The sequence below is a fragment of the Labrus bergylta genome, chromosome 21 (genome assembly GCF_963930695.1).
Source record: "Labrus bergylta chromosome 21, fLabBer1.1, whole genome shotgun sequence".
NCBI lineage: Eukaryota > Metazoa > Chordata > Actinopteri > Labriformes > Labridae > Labrus > Labrus bergylta.
The window spans coordinates 7,470,092-7,490,602 of NC_089215.1; the positions used below are offsets into that span (position 1 = coordinate 7,470,092).

General features: G+C 39.9%; 1 protein-coding gene across 1 annotated transcript in view; it reads right to left on the reverse strand.

Moving 5' to 3' along the window:
* Nucleotides 1-19,650, reverse strand: part of dock1 (dedicator of cytokinesis 1) — a 201,673-nt gene extending 182,023 nt beyond the window's left edge. The window contains exon 1 of the mRNA XM_020644719.3: nt 19,432-19,650. Within this exon, the coding sequence (XP_020500375.2) occupies nt 19,432-19,474 (43 nt within the window). The 5' untranslated portion in view covers nt 19,475-19,650. The remainder of the gene's footprint in view (nt 1-19,431) is intronic.
* Nucleotides 19,651-20,511: the final 861 nt, after the last annotated feature.

Below are 20,511 nucleotides of genomic sequence, written 5' to 3' on the forward strand. Positions count from 1 at the left end.
TAGCTAAAAATCCATCCATCAACTCTCCGCTCAAACTCCAGGTTTGCAGGTCAAACTGTAAAAACGATCAAAGCACTGAAAAGAAAGCCTTGTTTTTGTTTTTTTGAATCGCTAACCACTGGTGACAATGGAAGTGCTGGATAGATGGCTAGCTCCCAACGGATATCTCACCATTATAAGAGAGCCAACAGCTTTCAATATTGAGTGTGGTGAAGAACTGGATAGAAACTAAATAAATAAATGGAAGCTGAACATATTGTTGAATTTGAAAAGATAAACATGTTTCTGTTGAAAATGAGAAGAATGTATATATAGACATAACATCTTAGGCTCAACCCCATCACTGTATTGCCTGTTAATACATTGAGCCTGTGGGTATTGTGCGGTGTGAATCGATCCAATATAACTTTGGCTCTACAGCTCAAAGTCAATGTGCCGCTAATTTGATTTCATTAACCGCTTACGATTCCGAAGCAATAAGACAAATCTTTAGTTGCAGCTACTCTCAGAGTTTACTGCCTTTAAGCCTCATGTAATAACGAACACACAAGGTTATCATAGTGTGGCTGGTACACAAAGGCTATTGGATGACGTTGCTTTCTGCAGTGGTAAAATTTTTAACTATTTTGGTCATTTGGACTTATCAGAAGTGAGAAAATGTGCACCAAATATACCCACAATGGAAGTATTGAGGGCTGAAGCTCCAAGTCGACATTCTCCACTTTGGAAATTAATATTGCTGCTTTTATTGTTAGCCATATGGAAAACTGTTGCACTGTACTTTTCAAAGCTCTGGATTTTGTGGCGTTCATGGAAACAAAACTGAAATCAGTCAATGTTATACATTTAAACTAAAAACATGATAACGAAATGATCATTAGGTTTACACTTAATTTATCTTATACAACAGCATCGTTACTATTGATTTGTTTTCTCTTGTAATGCGACGGGGCTGAGTACAAAGGCAGTGTGCAAACACAAGAGAGAGAGAAAGGGGGAGAAGTGTTGTCTGTGGGAGAATGGTGATATACAGTAACACTAAGCAGAGAAAATGGATTTAATACAGGGCTTAACTTGTATGAGGAGGAGTTCAATAAGCACATAGCAGACTCAGAACGCCCTTTACCAGGCAGCAGGACTGAATAGAGGATGATTATTACCCTTCACTATGGGTCTCTGAGGCAAGACCAAGGAGTCAGCAAAGAGGGGGAACACACACACACGCACACCACACACACACACCACACACACACACCACACACACACACACACACACACACACACACACACACCACACACACACACACACGTTTTAGTCTCTAAAAGGATATAGCCAACTGTAATTGACTCATCCATACGGACAGACAAGATCTGCATGTAAAATTAACTTTTTATTATTCAAGAGCACGAGACTACATGGCTATATTATACATTTGACCGTATGAATCTAATATATCTCAAGCGCGAGATTCAAAGGAGAGCTTATTCGAAGCGTATGCCTTCCTGACGGAGCACACAATGGTGTTATGAAGACCAGGCTCAATTTGAAAAAAAAAAAAAAAGGGGACATTTGTATTGATTTAGAGACTGGTGCTGTTATAGCGGAGAAACAAATTCTCAAACTTATGTTACGGTTATCTCAGGGATGTCCGGGCGGTGCATTAAAAAAGGAGCCACCTGGAGTATAAAGCAAACATCCTCCTTGTCTGACATCAACCTGTTGTTGCCATTTGTACAGGACAAATGTGAGCTCAGTGAGGTGCTGCTGCAGGTGTTCTCCGTGTTTTCCTGATGAGGCCTGCTGCTCTCCGGGAATCACTGAGCTTGCAGCAGAGAGCTCTGCTGCAGCGCTGACAGGTATTCTGCAGGGATCTGCCAAGTGCGGTAAGGATAACAGAAGGAACATGGACCCGGGGAGTGAGCACAAGGACCTGGTCTTGCTGCATCTCGTCCTTCCGCACTCTCTAAAGACTCTTATCGAACTCCTTTTGCGGACTTCCACTGTCAACGATGCACACTAAAGGGTGCTACTGAAATCTCACACGCATGTTAAACAACATGCATTGTTTACATACTGTACATGTTAACTCGCTTTAACTTTTCTTTTCAGCTTTTGGCTTCCTGGATAAGTCACTGCCCCCTTTACGCCACTGGAATATTCAACTGTATTTGGAATGTCATTTGCATCACCCGCTCATTATAGCATCGTAATATTTCAACAGGAGGGAAGACATTCCATGGGGTACATTCAAGGAGACTACAAACTGTAATTAACTTACACAGTAAGTTTACATGGATAGTTAAGTCAAGCTATAGCTCGATTGGGCCATTTAATTGGACAAGTGTTCTTCATTCATTGACAGAAAATGTTGTGTGCTACATCAGGTGGCGATATCACCCCTTTCAGCTAGTTATTATTAGACCTTATTCCGGTTGGCCTAGATATCACATTAGCAAGCGGGAAATTGGTTGTATGTCCAAAAGTTGAAACATGGACAACTTTAGAACATTGCAAATTTTGTACATACTCAACACTTGATTTTGGTACTTATGTGATGCACACTATACTTCTAGCTTATTGCCACATCCAAAGGTAGATGACAATGTGCGTCTGCTACGCGACTCATTTATGACGGTCAACTTTGGGTCAAAGACTTTTACGGAAACTGTGGAGCATGTGCAAAACGCCTGGGCTAATCTGGGTCAGATCGAGGTGTATACATGCAGAAGCAAATCCATACCTAACCTTATAATCTAGATGTGTTGGTTCCGATGACCACAGTTCCTCTACAATGTCAGTCGGACTCACATGATTACATGTATTTTAAAAGTCCAGTTTTAGTGGGACTTCCACAATAAGTCGACTTTTTCTAACTGCATGTAAACGTACTGATAATCAACTTAACTGTCAGACAGAAAGCTTTATTTACTACATGCACTAACCATAGGCTACCGGGACCCAACTTCTAATGTCTGGTGTTGTCCTCTAATATCAGTTTGAGGTCATCTATGGCAAAGCATCACTACTTAAAAATGTATGGTTGCTTTGGAATCATTTGCATGGATAAAATTTAATTCTCTGTCTATTGGCTCATCAAGTTTATAGTTTGCTCTTTGATGCCAGCGTATTGTGACAATTGTGGTACTGTATCTTTAATGCTTCTGATTCCTTTTCCCAAACTTGATTACAGTCCTAAAGTTCTAATTATAATTGTATGATGTAACTCCCACAGTAAATACCCAGGTGTTCCTGCAGCATTATAGTTGTCAAAACAAAAGGTTAAATTAAAAAAAAGCAATAGACTAACAATAATGACAGCCCTTATGTAGAGCCTAGGGCTATGGTGACTAATAATTGAAAAACATTGACAGAATATGATGGTTAAATGGATTATGAGTATAATTAAAGGACTGGGAAATTACAATAATTCCAGACCCCCGTTAATTATTTCCTGCTCTTCAGAAATGAAATTAATTTCAAATAATGTGAAAAGAAGTGAAAACCTCGGAGTACGTCATTTAAATACACCGTGATGTCGTCCATTGGGGTTCGGCTGAGGTATTACAAAACATTCACAATGAGATATATTTAACCGGGGGAGGTAAGGGTAAACAGATGATCAAATATAGAGCATGTTTTCAACACTCAGATGAAAAAAAGAGCTTTGTCAGTGACACACAAGGCAGGAGAAACATAATTAATTTCAAGTCCCTCCCTAATAGGGCTTAATAAGAGGTTTAGGCGTTCAGATGGAAGCCTGATGGTTCTAATTTAGAGGCAGAGGCAGACATGGAAGCCGGGATTGTGAAATAACAACAAAATCAGCCCTTTTCCTCTTGAAGCAATTATATACAACAGCCTTTTAGCTTTATCTGTGGTTTGAAAGCGTAGATAATGCTATTGTAATTAACCTGAAATTAATTTGACAGAGAGGAAAGCCCCAGGTCTCTCTCTCTCTCTATTTCTCTCCCTCTCTCTCTTGTAGGACCAGATTCCTCCTCCCTCTAACTGGAAACATGCAGGAAATGCCACTTGAGATATTACTGTATCACAATAGATGTGGTCTTTCCTGTTCGCCAGAAGGAACTACAGATGCTTTTTATGTCGACAGGAAGAGTAACAATGCCTCATTTAAAAAAAAATAAAAAATAAAAAGATAAGGGTAACAGAGAAACAGAACACTGAAAAAAAAATGACATACAACGAAGTGAATAGGTTTAAAGCACGAAAACAGAAAAAAGATGGAGAAAACTACATCGTGCCTGATCTTCATGCCAACAGCAGTAATACCTTTTGGCACAACTTCCCGCCATCCGCTGAGCAGCAACGCGGGCCTCAGGGTGCAATCTAACGCAGGCTAATAACTCAGCTTTCATTGCCTCTGCAGGGCCCTTTAATTGAAAATCATCTTCTGGATACAGCAGGGAGCGACGGAGCAGAGCTTGGCTCATTACAGTACACTGCGTGAAAGCTTTTCACACCGAGTCTCTCACACAGTGCTCTCAGGTGTTGTTCGTGGAGCAGTACCTGCACTGGCTCTCTATGACTCAAGGATTCATTATGCAAATCATCGAAGATAATTACAAATGATAACTTTGGTACATGCAATATTTTGACGGGGCTCAGCTAGCTCGTTTTTAGTGCGCAAACTAGTCCGCTCAACCTCTCCAAAAAAAAACAGAGAAGTTCAATAAAGCTGATAGAACTTTGACAATGCTCAGCTAGCTTGTTTATAGGCTAGAGTTATGTACTGTGTTTATCAAACGGAAAAGAAAAGGTTTCCATGTGTTCAAAAACGAATGGACAAACTAACCAGTAAAAAAAAAACAATATAAAAAAAAATGTCTATAGTAGGGGTGTGAACGGTTACAAAAAAAATTTAAACGTGTATTTTTTTCGTGTACACGGTTAACCGTTTTTTTTATTTATTAATCTAAAAAAAAAAAAAAAAAAAAGTGGACGGCAATCGCGCTATACAACCAATGGAGGGTGCGGCCGCTTTTCAGAAAGATTCCTCCGCATCACTGCCGCCACTCAAAGTTGTCAGACAGATACAACTGTGCTTCATAAAGTAGGCTATATAAGTAACACAGAAAACTTGCCGTATGTCTGTCTGTGAATGGCTCAATTCAATTCAACTCAATTTTTATTTGTATAGCGTCAACTCATAACAAGTGTTATCTCAAGACACTTTACAAAAAGCAGGTAAAATACTTTACTCTTTGTCTGTTAACATTACAAAAGAGCAGGTAAAAAGACCTTACTCATTGTTATGTTACAAAAAGCAGGTAAAAGACAACGTTAGAGGCAACGTCACTGATGCCGGGGACCGGAGCAGAATAAGCAGGAGAAATCAGAGTCATGATGTTAAGTGTATGTACAGTTCAAGCTCCGCGAGCGTAATAAACAGCCCGGTACCTCAAAATAACAAGCCGGACTCTCCGTTGTCTGTTTACGCCTTGCTGCACCCCAGTGAAGTGACGGGGGTCAGCCCCGAAGTTGAGGACTACAACTTCGGCCCTGGAGCAGATAAATAAGTCTCCCCGGTGCGCCCTGACCACGGTTGGAACACGAAGCAGGAAGGTTAACACTCCGCTTAGTTAATATGCTTAAATTCAGCGGGGCGTCTCGTCTGATCTGAGGTCGTAGTCGAATGGAGGCCTGACCCTCGGGACTGCGCAATCCAACATTTATCACGTGCATTTGTGAGCGCAGTAACGTTTTCAAAGTGGAACATTTGTAGCTTTATTCATCTCTAAATAAATACTGTGTGTTATTTTTGATCAGAGATGATTGAATGCGTGTCTCTAAAACATTTTAAAATAATAAAAAAAAAAAAAAAAAAAAAAAAAAACGTTTTTCGTTTACTGATTTTTCCTAAACAGTTATGATTTACTAACCAGTTACACATGTACACCCCGAATCTATAGTGTTCCTTGTTGGAAGCAATTTAGAAGAGTCTGCGAGTGGAAGTACCGCTAGCTTGTTGGTGGTGCTTAGCTAGCTTGTTTTTAGCTTAAAATACCTACCAGTGTTCATTTTTCTCTAGATTTTACTCAAGCCAATTTCAGAAAAAGCTGTCCACCTTTTCGGAACATACAGACCAGTTGATAGAGCCTATTAAACAAACACAAAAAAAGCAGTTTCAAGGTAAAAACAATACTTTTCTCACTCTTTGGAGGGGCTAGTTTGGTTAAAAGCCTAGTCCTTGCCAACTTAAGTTAACAACCTGACTAAAAGCCTTTGTCTGGTTAAATTAGATATTATAATTCAACATCAGGACATGACTTTGAAGAACATCAAAATAGGCTCCTGGAAATGTTTCAGTAGAAAGAATGTAGTGGATAAACAAACATCAGACATGTCAAACAGGAGTTTGGCGTGAGGCTAAAGTAAAAAAATAAAACCTTTGTAGTGATAAGCCAATCTGACGTAACAGACAAAATGATTAGGTGGGTGAAGCCCAAACCAGAGTTATTGTATCTTTTGTAAAACTGAGCAAACAGATCACAGTGTTGTTTTTCTGTATTCCACGTATACACCAGTACACAGCATGGAGAAGTAATTTGGCAGAATCCACACAGATTAGCCTTTTGCACAGCAAGAAGTAGCTAATTATTTCCTGCCCTCTGTTCCATCTCTTGTGATACGAATGCTAATGAGTGCATAATTACCTTCAAATATTTGAAGAAACTCTGCAATTGACTCAGCAAGTTTACTTTGAAGCCTCTTTGGTGGCACTTTGCTCAGATGTGACTGCACTGACAAGCATGTGATACACTACTTGACCTCCGCCAGGTGCCAACTGCTGCATGTAGAGGTACAAAGCAGACATACAGAGATTTGCCACGAAATGACTTTGCCTTGTTCTTCATGTTGTTACTTATAGTCATATTTTGTATACTGGAGCAGACTCAACAATGCCATCGATGACGGGGCAAAAACTCTGAAATGTCTGACAAAGCAGACGAAGGTCGGGACGATCAGCAGTGACGTGAGGAAAGGTTGTCTGCAGTCGCTCGCACTTCTCCCTGCCTACATCAAACTGTCAAAGTGTCTGACAGCCAGACGGGCATTGTTACGTTTCAGTGAACATCCGAAAGACAACACGAGTGAGCATATGCAAACCACAAAAACCTGAAATTTAGAGTGAAGAAATACTTATCAGAATTAGCCAGGTATAACCGCTCAGATTATGCACATGTCTCTTAATGTTCCATGTTAAATTGCTGGAACAGATTAAGGCAATTAACTCCCTGTAAAATCCACTGAACCTCAATGCCACCCATAGCAACACGTTTAGCCACCCAGAGAAAATAAAAATCCAACAAATCATTTGTCCTTTATCGCGTGCTGATGAAATTACCTCTGCAATCACTGTGATTGCCAATACACACAATTTGAAAACGCATGTACCAACCACTGACAACATCATGATTGTGCCTTTTTTCATGCATGTTTGTAAAGTGGGTACATGACTAAACCGCTGGGATTACCAAAGTATTTCAGATTATACAGTACAGGGTAGTGTGAACTTGACTTCAAAGTAAATAACGACTGAATGATAAATATAAGATGGTTTGACGGCCTTGACTCCATCTCTTATTGACCAAAGCAAGTCATTCTTACCAGCTCAGATGAAATAGTTGTTGGTATTCTGCCAAACAAGCTTCAAATAAGAAAGACAAATATGCAGTCGTATCAATGATTTCTTATGAAATGTAACTTTATCAGCTGCTTTTCTTTTCTTGGATCTCTGGGGTAGCACAGGCCAGACGTGAGAAACCAAACCTCTTGTAGTCTGCAGCAAATAGCATGCAGCCATTGATGTATTTATAGGACTGGTTTCTCATGTGGCTTGCTCTGCTCTCTGTTTAGTTTCAGTATTACATGCTTTACGTGGCTTCTCACAAGTGAAGCTTGTGGTTTCACATATGAACAACGTCCTGTGTGGAGGCTGGACTCATCAGTCCATATGAAGGACTGGATGCTATAGCACTAAATACAGCATTTCTGAGAGTGTCCTTTCAATGTGACAATTATATTGTGACTACTGCTTTTTTCACAGTGATGGATTTCACTGTCTGGATTTATTAAAGTCAGTTTTCTTTGTGTTACATGATACTAAATACAGCACCTTCAGGCTTTGGGTAAACATAACAAGAAATTTAAAGCGGTCACCTTGTGCTTTAGGAAAATACGATGGCCATTTTTCAATGTTTTCTGACATTAAATAGATCAAAATGACTGAAAACCAATCAGCAAACAGAGACTGGGAGAAAAAAACATAACAATTTCAAATGTGCACCAATGTTGTTGGAATAAATATAAATAAGCCAATATAGAAAAATGTTTTGTATTTTTATATACAAGTTAAAAATGAGACTTTTTTCAGAATATTATCATCATAACTTTTTCATCAAGTCCATCTTGAAGTCAATTTGACATTCTTAGGCCTACTTTTGTACTAATACAGGGTAAAGCATAATCACATCAACCTGTCAAATCAGTTCATTCATTTGAGGCCAATACCCATAATACATTATAAAACTTTTATCGACCAACACCACCGGCGTCCAGATTTAACCATGCACCCCTAGGTCAGGTGGAAATCCATTGAGCGTCACTAGAATCTCTGTCCTCTTCTCCTCAAACAAAAAGGAGGCCGAGGTGTCAGATCAAATAGTCACACACCTTCATCTAAATCCCTAAAGGTTGATCAGAGTAGAGCTGCCACTCACTGACAACTCAAACTGCCTCCAGGGCCCACCAACATCTGAGCTGCAAGGCTCTGACTTTATCAAGTATTTAGCCATAAATACACACATGCACACACACACACACAGGCACACGCACACGCACCAACACAAACACACAAAAGGCCATTTCATCAAATGCCAGCCCATACTGAAAGGCTGTCTCTTGCTGCGTGTGGCAATCCCTCGCCTGTCTGCAACCACAATCAATGACTGACAACTCCATTACGAGTCCCCAAAACAACCCACGGGACATTTTAAAGGTGAGGAACGCAACATTAAAATGGACTGCACCTGATATTCATGTTGACATTTTTATAAGCTGAATAACCTCGGAATTGTTGAGCCGTATAATTCCTGCTGTGCATGAACATCAACATCAGGGATTGGAAGTATCAAAACCGATGCGGTATGATGATGGGAAGGGATCTTTAAGAGAAAAACAATCTGATACAGGATAGGTTTAAGTCTATGGATCATTAATGACAGCGTGCAGGATGACGCCAATCTGCTTTTCAGATATGCATCCAACCCAAGTGATATCTGCCAACTGCTCGCAGCGAGACTCTGTCTTCTGGAGGAACTTAAGAAGTGACTTTTCCCAGGGAGCCTGTCCTTTTAACCCAGTGTTTGACCTACAGAAACAGACAGGTCGTCCAGTGTAAGCTCACCCACTGGCAGCCTGGCACGGCCTCAGCTCAGCTGCAAGCTCATCACTCTGGTAGAATAAAGCCTCCGCCTGAGCGGTCAGCTATAGACGTTGTTAAGAATACTCAACACAGACTGAGTTTACAATCCTATACTCACTGCCAAATCATTCCTCTTGTTTTATTCCAAGACATTAAACTTTGTTTCCACAAAGTCACTGAACTGTTCATTCTGCCCTAAGCTTGAGTCTCAAATGAAAAATAATACTGATCTAGAGGAGGAAACGCTTACTGCTGTTTTTGGCTGAGTATCTGAATCATACAGGAAGTCTTGTAATGAGTCAAATTGTGAAGAATCACTGGGTGCGATAGCATCATTATTGTGGGCCATGTATCGTATCATATCATATCCGATTGTACCCTATCATATCCTTTGTTATCCTACTGTATTGGGAGTTTCACTGCAATTCCCACCCCTAGTTCAAAAGGCTCTCAACACACATACAACCAAGGTATAGAGGAAAAGTAGTATAAGAGGCACGATTTCAAATTAGAAAACATTTTAAAAAATTTGACTGATTCTAGGGCTATGAGGAATTTGGACACTTGTTCAAAACTAACAACATGAGCACAGATACACCAGAAGACTCTGGTTGATTCTGGTTATTGATTGCAAAGGCCCATTGTTTACATTTAAAGTCTTTGATAGATTAGCTTAAGGAAGTGATTTATTTTACTCAGGATAAGATCAGTCTGCCTTAAATAGTACCGCTAGTCTAAAACCGGTTTCTTCTTTTTATGATGAAGATAACATCTAGGTTTTAAAAAAAAACACACACACACACAACATGTAAACTGTAATCTAAGGCCTAGACTACCGCTCCTGTTAACTCCTTGTGTGCAACGTGTTACCCACAGATGTGTAATTGTGGGGACTCACCCCATCGATGTGTTACGTCTGAGGCAGCAAAGCGTCACAGGGCTGTGTGTGTGTGTGTGTGTGTGTGTGTGTGTGTGTGTGCGCCTCAGTTTGTGTATGTAAAGCTCCTGGAGGGCGTTCATGAGCCATGCCCTTTGCGCTTCTGCAACACCGTAATGCAAAGTGAAGTCACACACTGGGACTCAGATATTACGCTGTAACAGTTGCAATGTGTAAGTACAAAGACGTCATGACGGGAGAACTTCTTCACGGCTTTGTTGTGGAACTGCATTCTTCATACGGCTTCTGAATATGAACCCATCTTCGCCACAACCCTACTTACAGCCTGCCTGATTTAATATGACAGCTCAAAAGGTCCTCTTTTATTAATTTCATCCAGCTGAATCTAAATTATGTAATAGCACAAGTCTCCATCAGTGACCTTTGTGTGACATTGACGTGTGACACACCATTGGCCATCTGTCAAGCTAGCAGAAGCAGCGCAGCAGGACTCATCTCAGACAATGCACAAGCTGCTTGGCGTGGCCACAATCAATACAGAGGGGTCCAGAGACCGCCCAGCTGAGCAGAGAGGCGACAGGAGCGACCCACATCAGTCACTCACGACACAAAGCATCATGGTAGTACATGATCAAACAGAATGTGTGTGTTCAGTGTCCTTTTCCCCTTTGCTGCTCCTGTTTCATGTAATCCTTATAGGAGGTCAACTGTCATCTTCAACGACACAGACGCTTTGTCGAGTCAAATGATGTCACTGACGGAATAAGTCAACAAACTCTTTAAACCTTCAAAAAACATGAATGCAGAGGCAACCTTGGGAGACGGATGTGTCCTGCTTTATAACAATTACAACTTCATTCTTTGAGCATTCTGCAAGTTTGCTGATGGTGTCATTACGTTAAGCTGTGTGTTATGTTGTGTGTGATATGTGAAGATTGTGTGGAAATAGAATGTGTTGATTATTTGAGCTTTAATGAAGCTACAATTAGCTTGATTTCCAACAACACTGTTGGCAGTTTGAATCTATACAGCCCACCTTTCATCATGAGACAAAGCCTCAGCCTGATTCTTTTAATCATTTTGGACTTAATACACAAGAAATCAGTCTAAACACACCTTTAAGCAGGTGGACTAAGTAAGGTCTTTTACCTGCTTTTTGTAAAGTGTCTCGAGATAACACTTGTTATGAGTTGACGCTATACCAATAAAAATTGATTGATTGACAGTTTTTATGGAGATGTAAATCTGTTCTATCACATAGTGTATGTCAAAGACCGAGACGGAGTAGAAAAAGACCCACTGCATGCAAGAACACCCACTAAATGTTGCTGTTATTTGCTGAACTTGGAGAGGGGAGAATACAAAGTTTACCTGATTTATTTTCTTTCATTGAAACACTAACTCGAGGAGGAGACGGAGCCCTTTGATTCGTGAACCGCTGGCTCTGTTCTGAGCTTCAGATCGAAACATGCATTAGACCGGGAGACTCAAATCTGAGCTGCTGTCTGTCACAAATCACTATTTGATGCTACTTGTATTTACCTGCCACTGTGGCTGGTAGGTTAAGCAATCAGTGTTGCCTTGTGCGTGCTCTACAACCAAACTTTAAGTAGTAATGACGGTTTAAAAAAAATCCATGTTGTGGCAGAACATTATACATGTGATGGTACTGATACCGGTTTCCTGCACACCCCTATCCAAGATCTGAATCAAGCAGATACTTTTCTTCAAAATCCGAGCTATGAATCATCTGAAGATAATTCTTTATCATTCATTACTAACCTTTCAGTTTAGATTTGACTGATTCTAGGGCTATGAGGAATTTGGACACTTGTTTAAAACAACATAAGCATACACATGAAGACTCTGGTTGATTCTGGTTATTGATTGCAAAGGCCCATTGTTTACATTTAAGTCTTTGATAGATTAGCTTAAGGAAGTGATTTATCTTATTAAGGATAAGATCGGTCTGCTTTAAATAGTACCGCTAGTCTAAAACCGGTTTCTTCTTCTTATGATGTAGATAACATCTAGTTTAAAAAACACACACACACAAAACATGTAAGCTTCATACTGATAACATTTGTTAGCACCAACTAGCATCTCTAGAAGATAAAAGCTACCTCAGACCAAACAGAAGACTAACAGGGAAATGGAAAAGGCTCAGTATTGGGATTTTTTGGACGTTGCTGATTGAGAACAAAACTATGTTTGGATATAAAAAGGTTGAACATTTTACAAGCTACTATCACACAATTGACCTAATATGAAGTGAAGACACAAATCATATTTTCTTCTGTATAAGACAAGGTTAAGTGGTCCACAGGGGCCTCATTATGTGTTCTCCATTAACCCATGACACCTATGACACCTAGTGACAGTGCCACTTAAAAAAAAAAAAAAAAGATGTAGCATTGTTTCAGCTTTGTCTTAAAGGTGAGCCAAGAAGGAGCAGTGTGGAACCACTTAGCTTAACTGAACTGATTAAATAGGCCAGCTGTCATTTGTCTTAGCCACCATCGCACAGCCAGCCACTGGGAGCTGTACTATTAGAACCGCCTCAGCAAGCAGCACGGCCCACAGTGAATATATAATTCCCTTTCAAAATGAATAATAGCAAAGTCACACTGACTTTGAGAGAAAAAGATGATTATGGACAAAGTTTTTTGGACTAAGACTCAGAGACAGTGTCTAATGAATGCAGAGACAATTCAGAATGATTGATCAATGTATCTCATACCAAATGTGACCAAAAGGGGAAATGAGTTGTTTTTTTTTCTGTACCTCAGCTACAAATACATATTACATACACACAAACATATACAGTATGTAGAAGTGGCCTATCACAGATATCATATATATATATATATAAGTTTCTTTACAGAACAGATATAATGGATAAAACAGTGCTTGGAACTGTACAATAATATTTGGGGCGCCAGTAGCTTGGTGGTTAATGCGCACCCCTTGTACAGAGTCTATAGTCCTCAAAGTGGACTGCCCGGTTTAGAATCCAACCTGTAGCTCCTTTACCTGATATCAATCCCCACTCTCTCGCTCGCCCTCCCCCCACTTTCTGATTCTGTCCTATCCACTCTCAACTGACTCTATCCACTGTCCAGTAAGGCATAAAAAAACCCCAAAAACAAACGTTTAAAACTATGCAGAAATGCACTGGTTGAGATCAGTTAATACAGCGTGCATCACGTGTGAAGAGGATATGGTTCTCGCCTCAATGGCCCAGGGTTACTGCACATATTCCTGTCATCTCTTGCCTAGTACCGATCAGCTAACTACCCATATAAAAGCAAAATGGCCCCATATATTAGTTTCACCCTTCTAAAATGGGCATTGGTATCAGCCTCAGAATTCCAATATTGGGTGAGCTTCACTATAACACATAGGGTTAAGCACATGGCTTAGCAAAAGTGGATCTGTTTATGGATGTTTAAGATTTTTTTGTTCTCCCCCCCCCCCCCCATTCAACCAATAATTCACCGCTGACTGAAAGTCATGTACAATAGAAGCCAACAATAACAAAAGCCATTTGAAGATATTTGAAAAATAAGCACGTGTAGCTTGAAAGGCAAAGATGGTTGCCCTTTGATTTTTTTAATAATAGTATACATCAGCCAGAATCCCCTTTGTCAGTTACCAGTTTCATGGTTTATTTAAATCCCTAAATTGTTCTATGCAAAAGCAACACAAATTGTTCTTGAGCTCTGTGTTGCAGCTCAACAAATGCAGCCGAGTCACGTTAAATAAGGGGGCAAACTCAAGCAGAATGAGGTCCCTGGTCGAGGATGTATTCAGGATTCTGCACACCAACCAAAATATTCTAAAGCCATGATGCACAAGCTCATAAAATTGGAAATAACAGTGTAGGCTTAGTATTCAGGCAGCAGGTAATCACTCAAGAGATGCAGACTTTCTCACAGTCAGCGCTTAATAAAACACAACGTGCATTCCTGTTACTAAACATGAATCCACACACGCATACTGGTCACTAAACCAGAGGAAAGACGTGTGAGACAAAAACATATCACACTGTAGCTGTGTGTGCATGCTTTTATTTGATCTCGACTTCTGTGTGTGGGCTTTTTATTTATGAGCGAAGGGTGCAGGGCTGATTGTAAACACCACCTGTATGTAGCACAGACCAAACAAAGATGAAACTGTTTGCTACTCTCCTGACAAGAAACAAACAAATAGAAGAAAAAAAAATTGTCCTCCTTCTGCTTGTCTCTGCAGTGTCTCACTCCTATTCATCAGTGGATTTATTTTCCTTTTCCAGTAGAAGCACTCTCTCTCTCTCTCTCTCTCTCTGATTTTGTCAGCTCAGCTCTTCTTTCTTGGACGAAGTTTAAGCGCGAGCAGAGAGAAATCAGATGCCTGCGTAGTAAAACTCCACTGTGTAGTTAATATTGTCCGATGCTTTGTTATATCAGAATTAATGGTTGTGATATCTGGCCGGGAGTGCAGCGTTGACAAGAGCCACACTTTTTTCCCCCCCTGCTTTTTATATTTATTGTGCCTTCAACCGATGTTAAAACAAGGCAAATTGCTGAATAAAACACAGAGAAAGTTACTCCAAGCGTATAAAACCAAGAAGTAAACGGATAAAAAATGAGCACACTCGAGTATTTTACACCTAATAACTTCAGCTATGGCAATAAGAGAAGGGTAAAATACGAGACAGGGAGTTTAAAACACATGGTTAGAATTTATGTAGTAACCAACACTGCTTCTTTTTTTTTTATTTTTTTAATTGCGACCATATTTGTTAGCTTACTGCACTTGTGGGTGGGAGATGGTTTTAGTTGGGTGCAGGGCGGGGGCTTTCACAAAATTACTATGACCTCAGTCTTCAGAAGAATCGTCTGAGTCTTTACTTCCTGCTTCCAATGTGTCACTCGCCGCTAACCTGTTTCAAATCTTAAACCGTCTAGGGTTGTCAGTCCTGTTAGCCTGCAAGTTTCAAAATATGAATCATAGCCACGCCAGAGCTAACATTTAGAGCTCGGTGTGCAGATTCTGTGTCCAAGTGTCATCTTAGGTAGGTTGGCAGTCTGCGATCTGTCCTACAGGAAGTAACATTTCCTGATCCTCACCCAAACCTCCAGCTGCTTAAAAAAAAAAAAAAGAGAAAAAAAAGGAATGGCCCAAATGTACTTCCAGAAATGATAGCATTGTGTTTGCTTACTCTGGCATTGTGTTGCACAACATGAAGTTGGATTACAGAGGGTAACGTATCAAGTCATGAAAAACATTCCATTCTCAAAGGTAATTTGTAGGTTAGTCTCTTCACTGGCATGTAGATCCAGGCTTCTTAATAGTCCAGTTGCTTTGTGTTCCCTGAAGAAATCTCTGAAGTAGCATCTCAATAAAACAGTATTTATGAGACAACACTTGAAATCAGCGTCGAAAAAAAAGTATTTCTCGTTTGCTCATCACACAGATGCTAAAAATCATATCCCAGAGCGGCTGTTCAATCCCTTCTGAGATTCCACAAGAATAAATAACCATCGAAATTCTTGCTCCCATTGATATCTGCAAGGCAAGTTGGCTTTGGAGACCAAAGAAATGCAAAAATAAATTAGCTCAAGGTCAAAAAGAATACTATTTATCGTTTCTTTGAAAAAAAGGGGGGGGGGGGTCGCCTTGCTTCTTTTGTGATATGAATAGTGGTCAAAAAATTTAAGTCAGACCTTCACAAAACCTTAACTTTCATGTCTAAAGAGAGTCAATATTATTTCTGTGTGTCACGGCCTCAAGAATCCCAACAAATGCTGGTTAAATCATCAGATCAGCTGGGTTTATATCGGGGCCTGATGGGAAGCATTCTGAGCATGCCAGTGGATCTCAAGACATTGTTCTGAGGATGAAGTCAAGCTCATGCCTCGGGGGTAATAATTATCCTTAGAAACAATGTAAAAAGCAATAAGGTTTGTTGCCTGTGGTGGGAGAAGGATGATTGCACATGCATTAAAAACACGAGTTTATGAAAGGGATACATTCCAAACGTTGTGGGGAGGAAAAAAAAAACCCACCACAAGTCTACAGACACTGGCAGAGGTTTGTAAACCAGTGATCGCAAGAACATTAGTCATCTCAAAATGTCCTTAAAGTATCATCCATCCATTGTCTTTTATCGCTTCTCCAGTTCGGGGTCGCGCGGGGGGGGGGGGGGGGGGGGCTGTCATTGGGCGAGAGGTGGGGTTCACCCTGGACTGTAAGCCAGTCAATCACAGGGCTGACATATAGAGACAGACAAGCAGCCACACTCACATTCACATCTACGGGCAATTTAGAGTCGGCAATTAACCTGACGAGCAAGTCTCTGGACTGTGGGAGGAAGCCGGAGTACCTGGAGAGAACCCTCACATGCACAGTGGAGAACAAGCAAACTCTGCAGACTCCTGTCTGACGGAGATTCGAACCAGCAACCTCCTTGTTGTGCACCACTGTGCATCCGTCCTTGAATTATCAGATCGTCTTTAATTTGTGCACAAGCATATCTCCTGTTATGGACTGCTGATTATCATAAAATATTGTCATTTTTGTACACTTCACCCAGGTAGAAGAGTTTAAAACAGCGCCAAACAAACAATCACCGCACCATGAAGCCTTTAGCGCCAAGAAAACAATACATTTTAAAGATGACATAGTATCTGCAACTCATCTGAGGGTTAATTCAAGAACTCATCTGATATAGTCCCACGAGTACTATGGGTGAACTCACAATACTGGTAACGGTGCAAAACCATTACAAAACCTTGCTTCAACAATGATCAGGTCATACCACAGTGCTAACAACCCTCTGTATTATCACAGCTATTTTCTAGGTAAGGAAACAGCAGCATGTATTATTAACACTGCTGTGTAAAGACTAAAGCAGACGGCTTTTCTTCACTGCATACTCTAATAAAGCCATGGGTCCATTATGAGCGCGGTGAAGGTTATGACGAAAGTCTGGCTGAAATTGAAATGGGCCCACGGTGAGTGCTGCCAGTATGACAGATCTCAGAGAGTGCTCATTAGCAGGTTTTGGTCAACACGTGAAGTATTAAAAGTGCAATAGATGTAGCAGCACCCGACCACCACTCTGCAGCAGCGATGTGGCAGCTGACTCTCTTTCTGCTAATGACTCACCCACTCTGAATTCAGGGAGCCCCGTGGGAATTTTTCGCAGAGACTTTTTTTGAAGAACGTCAAGATCTAAAGGGTATTCAAGAGTGGACTGATGCAATCGTTAGCATGAATAAAGTATACTTTTCACACTAATATAAGCCATAGCCAACATCCCCCCCCCCGCTCAAGCGTCAACACGATAACAGGTCCACATAGACCGGCCCGCTCTTGAAAACACCAGAGCTCATTTTAGCACTGCAGTGCAAGACGCCAGCCAGAGCTGAACTCTTCCATCACTCAGCGTCAGCATCCCTCAGTCCGACTAATGGACACACAGCTGAAAAAGGGACTCGTGTTGTGGATTACATCATGCACATTTAAAATTATAATTCACTGTCATGACACCAAATTGTTAAAAAAAAAAAAAAAAAAAAAGTGTAATTTCCTTAAATTGCTGAGTGATCAGGACTGGGATGTTCCAAATGATCCCCTGAAAGAAATCAGGATTAGCTCTATCAAGCCATTCTCTTAAGCATTTTTTTTTTTTTTTTAACTATGCACCACTTTGAGTAAATCAGAATGAGTTTTACAATCCATCTATAAAATGGGGGTAAGAATTCAAACAACAAATCCCAAAACTGTTACATAGAAAAACAAAATGTAAAAAAAAAAAAGGTAGTTTAATAGGCTATATTTGTTCACTTCCTGAATATCAGTATGTGAAAAGTGTACTTGATAAAAACACGAACAAACTGTGCGATAAGTGTAGCCTACAGACAAGCTGCTGATAAATGAGATATGTGATGATAACATGCCCAAAAAAATAAAACATACGTTCCCACTAGGCCTGGGGGCGATATGGACCAAAACTCATATCTTGATTTTTTTTTTCACTGAATGGCGACACTCGATATATATCAATATGTATTTTATTAACAGTGAAAAACACATGGAAAAATAAACTACCTGTTTGTGAATGTAAAAAGTAATATTATAAAATACAAATGTTCCTTAAATACAATAAAAGAGAGAGAGAGAGAGAGAGAGAGAGAGGGGAGGAGCAGGGATAAGAGAGACAGTCAGTCATTATGAGTGAGATGAGAAAAAGGTGACCTGACACCTCTGTAATGTTATTTTAAAGCAACTTAAACTATATCGATATTAACGATATTGTCTTACCCTATATCTTGTTTGAAAATATATCGATATAACTTAAAAACTCGATATATTGCCCTACTAATACTGGTTTTAGGACAGTATTTTTACAGTACAGTGCCACAGAAAGGCATATTTTGGCCTAGAAGCACTTTCCTAATTAAACCCTTGAAAATCTGAAGTTACCTGTCCTTTCTATGATGATGTAATTTGAGTGTGGTTAAATAATCCCTTGAAGGAGAGAGAGAGAGAGAGAGAGAGAGAGAGAGAGTGGGAGCTAACCGGGACAGTGTTTTCAGGCCAGGCTATAAAAGCATAAATAAATTACCCAACAACTAAAAAAAAAAAAAAAAAAAAAAGGCTTATCGCTGAGCTGGAGACATTTGCGGTGAACGCAAACAAACAACACGATAAATAGTTAAAAAGTTGCGCGTAGCCTCTGAAGTAGTGAGTAACTTAGAAGTTGAGGCCCCACAACACAGGAAACAAGCGCTACAACTAGGCGCGCCTGTAACAATTCCCAATCCACACACACACACACACACACAATCCTCTTCCTCACAATAGACACACATTCCTTGTTTTGCGTTTCATGCAAACTAGCAGGCAAATTCCTCCGACATTTGCATTCCCTACAGTTTAGGCAAATTCGAGCCGCACATTTTCGTCCCACAGCCACACGAGAAAAACAATTAAGCCGGTCGCTTACGAATCAAAATCCTTTCCCAAACTTGAGCAATCTGAGAGCACAGAGAGCTAAAGGCTGAGCTAACGATGGAGCATGCAAGTTTTGTTACGTACCAACACCATACTTTTCCTTTTTTGTGGGCACCCAGCGAGACATTATCCGTGTCGAGACTTCCCCGAGTTGTCGTTTATCCGGTTAGAAAAGGTCCAGATTTGACCTGTTGGTTTTATTGTGGACTTCTTTTTCTTTTTCTTTTTTTCAGTTTTCTCTGAGCTTTGGGGCACTACTCCGAGCAGCCATTTTCCACCAGTGACAGGACGGTCCGCAAGGGGGAGGAAGGGAACACAACTTTTTCTCTGCCTGTAGGCGTTCATGCAAGTCAAACGTCCTGCTTAACTCTCACTGCTGTTTCACACTGAGACGACAGGGCTAATATGTGGTTACTTCCTTTTGCATTATTCTGCAGGCTAGACTGTGTTACTTTACTTACTTTTTTTTTTTTTTTTCTTAAACTTTGTGAAAGAAGTTTTTGCTTTTCTCTAATTTGAATTTTTGTGGTAAATTTTACGGTTTGATTTCAATCTGTCACGATGTGGTTGTTGTAAAAAAATATAAATCAATAAAAAAAAATTAAAAAAAATCTAAAAAAGAAACTACATGTTCCATAGAATTTGAAGTATGAACATAGAAAGTAGGCTATAAATAAAGTAAAATCTAACAGCATAACACACGGATATGGAAGAGGCAGAGTATGGATATAGTGATCAAAAAGTAAGTTGGCATACGATAAATTAAATTGATTTTTTTTTAAATTTTATTTAGTTATTAATTCATGCTTTAATTGAAGTCAGTGTTTTTATTTAGGCTACATGAAAGTGCAAGGTTATTTTTTGGAGAAAAAAAAAGATCTTATCATAAGATCTTATATTTGGAAAATATATAACATTTCTATACAAGCATAATGGAGTGTTATTTGAATTGTTTTGAACAACAAAGGAGCTATGACATAACCCTGCTGTAAGAAAGCATGTTAACTTATTTTAATACTTTTATTTTTTTTAATTGAACAGTACTGCTTTGAATTTATTGTTTTTCAATTATTGTGATGCAGTGGTCCTCAGAAATCCTTCACAGTGGAGGCCGGAGAAATTAACTGGAAATAAACCTACAGTCATTTTCAATAGAGCTTTATC